Genomic DNA, 2,500 nt, shown 5'->3' on the forward strand with positions numbered 1-2,500 from the left:
ATGCTCTTCCTCCTTCTCTATCATTCTCATCCCTCTTTCCTACTCCTTCTTATCTCCATCTCTTCTTACCTCTCTCTTACTTCTCCTCCTTATCTCTCATTGTCCTCCCTCTCTCCTGCTCTTCCTCCTTCTCATTGCCCTCTCTCTCTCCTCCTCTTCTTCCTTCTCTCTCATTGTCCTCCCTTTCTCCTACTCTTCTACCTTATCCCTACTTCTTCCCTCTCTTCTCTTCCTCCCTCTTCAAACTCTACTTCCCTCTCTCCTACTCTCCCTCCTTCTCTCCTACTCTTCCCCTTCTCTCCTACTCTCCTCCTTTCTCAAACTCTTCCCCTTCTCTCCTACTCTCCCCCTTTCTCAAACTCTTCCTCCTTCTCCTACTCTCCCCCTTTCTCAAACTCCCTCCTTCCTTCCTACTCTCCCCCCTCCGCCCCTACTCTCCACCACTCTCCTTCCCCTCGCTCCCTCTTCCACCTTTCCTCCCTCATTCATCCCCTTTATGCCTCCCCCTCCACCCCCCACCCACCCCCACCCACCCGCCCTCCCCAACCCCACCCCGCCCACGCCACCCCCACCCACCCACCCCCGCCCTCGCGCCACGCCCACGCCCATCCAGGTTCAACCTCTACTACTACTCGTGCTCGTCCAACCACCCGACGCCCACCCTCGTGACCATCGACGCCCGCACGCCCACCGCCACCGAGGAGTTCAGCGCCCCCGATCTCGAGAACCTCATCCACACCAAGTGAGTGTCCGGGCGGATCTGAGGGTATGCGGGTGGGTCGAGGTCTGTAGAAGGACTTGTGTAAGTAGCGGTAGTGTGGGAAGTACTTATATGGACCTTGGGTTGGGTTGTTTTTTGGGTATGCGGGTGGGTCGAGGTCTGTAGAAGGACTTGTGTAAGTAGCGGTAGTGTTGGGAAGTACTTATATGGATCTTGGGTTGGGTTGTTTTTTTTGTGTCTCTTCTGTATGAAGGTACATACTAACGCACGTATATGTGAATATATATACTTATACATAAGCATGCACTATTGTTTAAAAAAAATATCTACAAGGTAAGGTCAACGTTATTTATTTTTAACACATAAGCATGCACTATTGTTTAAAAAAAATATATATATATATCTCTATGAGGTAAGGTTAACGTTACTTATTTGTACGTAAAAATAGTTTGAGAAAATCTAGAAATCACATATATATTTGTATATATATATATATATATATATATATATATATATATATATATATATATATATATATATATATAAGTATATGATATATGTGTGTGTGTGTGTGGGTGTGTGTGTGTGTGTGTGTGTGTGTGTGTGTGTGTGTGTGTGTGTGTGTGTGTGTGTGTGTGTGTGTGTGTGTGTGTGTGTGTGTGTGTGTGTGTGTGTGCCTGCATGCACACACATACACTTCCTTCATTATCCGTCTGAGTAAAGACATTGTTCGTGATCTTACGTACATGTACGCCCCGTTTGTCTTCTACTCTTCCTCCCTCTCTCAAACTCTCCCTCCCTCGCTCCTTCTTCTTCTCTCTCTCCTACTCTTCTTCCCTCTCTCCTACTCTTCCTCCCTCTTTCCTACGCTTATGTATAAGTGTATATGTCCTTTGGAGCATAATTTCGTCTGTGAATCTGCCTTATCGTGTAGCTAAGGGTATGTGTGAGACGTGCTCATGTATGTATACGAATGCAGGTGTGTGCGTGCGAGAGATAGATTCACAGATACCTCTATTAATTTAACTTATTTTTTCGTATTTTCGAATTGCAGGTGGAACGACGCAACAGTTACCTGGAATGGAACCATGCCTTACGTTTAAGCAAAGAACCCCAAACGCATCGAGAAATTACCTCCCGACCTGTCCCTGCAGTCTTCATCTAGGGATCTCCACTGCCTTTCCTCGTGCATTGCAAGCTCTTCCTCAAGCTCCATCTTCTATACTCATTGACTTACTTTACTCACACTATTTGCTCTTATATTTTCTCATGATGACTCTTTTTTTTTTTGCTACTCTTTTGGCAGTATACTAGAACCCTTTTTATACTCATTGACTTACTCTACTCACATTATTTGCCCTTATATTTTCTCATGATGACTCTTTTTTTGTGGTTACTCTTTTGACAGTATACTAGAACCCTTACTATTTCCTCTGTACTCTTTCCCCTCGTTCCCTTCCATCACAAGTACATCCAGAGTACAGAACGTGATGCAAATGTGACAGGAGAAATAGCCCTTCCATCACAAGTACATCCAAATGTGAAGCAAATGTGACAGGAGGAATAGGACGTAGAATACAATCGACAGCATTAATAGAACTTAAAAGCATCTTTGATAGAATGTTAGAAGTAAAGCCTGTTAGTGTTAGAGCAATCACTGGGGAGGTTCTGTCGGTTTCTGAAGGTGCTACAGCGTATCACAAATATGTCCAATATAAAAAAAAAAACTACGTGGGGTTATTTGCAGTTAGAGATACATGTCATAGATTTTGTATACGT

General features: G+C 44.3%; 1 protein-coding gene across 2 annotated transcripts in view; it reads left to right on the forward strand.

The window, feature by feature from the left end:
- LOC113807323 (inactive ubiquitin carboxyl-terminal hydrolase MINDY-4B) overlaps positions 1-2,500 on the forward strand; it is a 73,122-nt gene that overhangs the window by 70,509 nt on the left and 113 nt on the right. For both annotated transcript variants that reach the window (XM_070139683.1, XM_070139684.1), the window contains 2 exons: positions 614-742; positions 1,776-2,500. The exon at positions 1,776-2,500 is cut by the window's right edge and continues 113 nt beyond it. In XM_070139683.1, the coding sequence (XP_069995784.1) occupies positions 614-742; positions 1,776-1,824 (178 nt within the window). In that variant the 3' untranslated portion in view covers positions 1,825-2,500. The remainder of the gene's footprint in view (positions 1-613; positions 743-1,775) is intronic.

The sequence above is a fragment of the Penaeus vannamei genome, chromosome 26 (genome assembly GCF_042767895.1).
Source record: "Penaeus vannamei isolate JL-2024 chromosome 26, ASM4276789v1, whole genome shotgun sequence".
In the NCBI taxonomy this organism is placed as follows: Eukaryota; Metazoa; Arthropoda; class Malacostraca; order Decapoda; family Penaeidae; genus Penaeus; species Penaeus vannamei.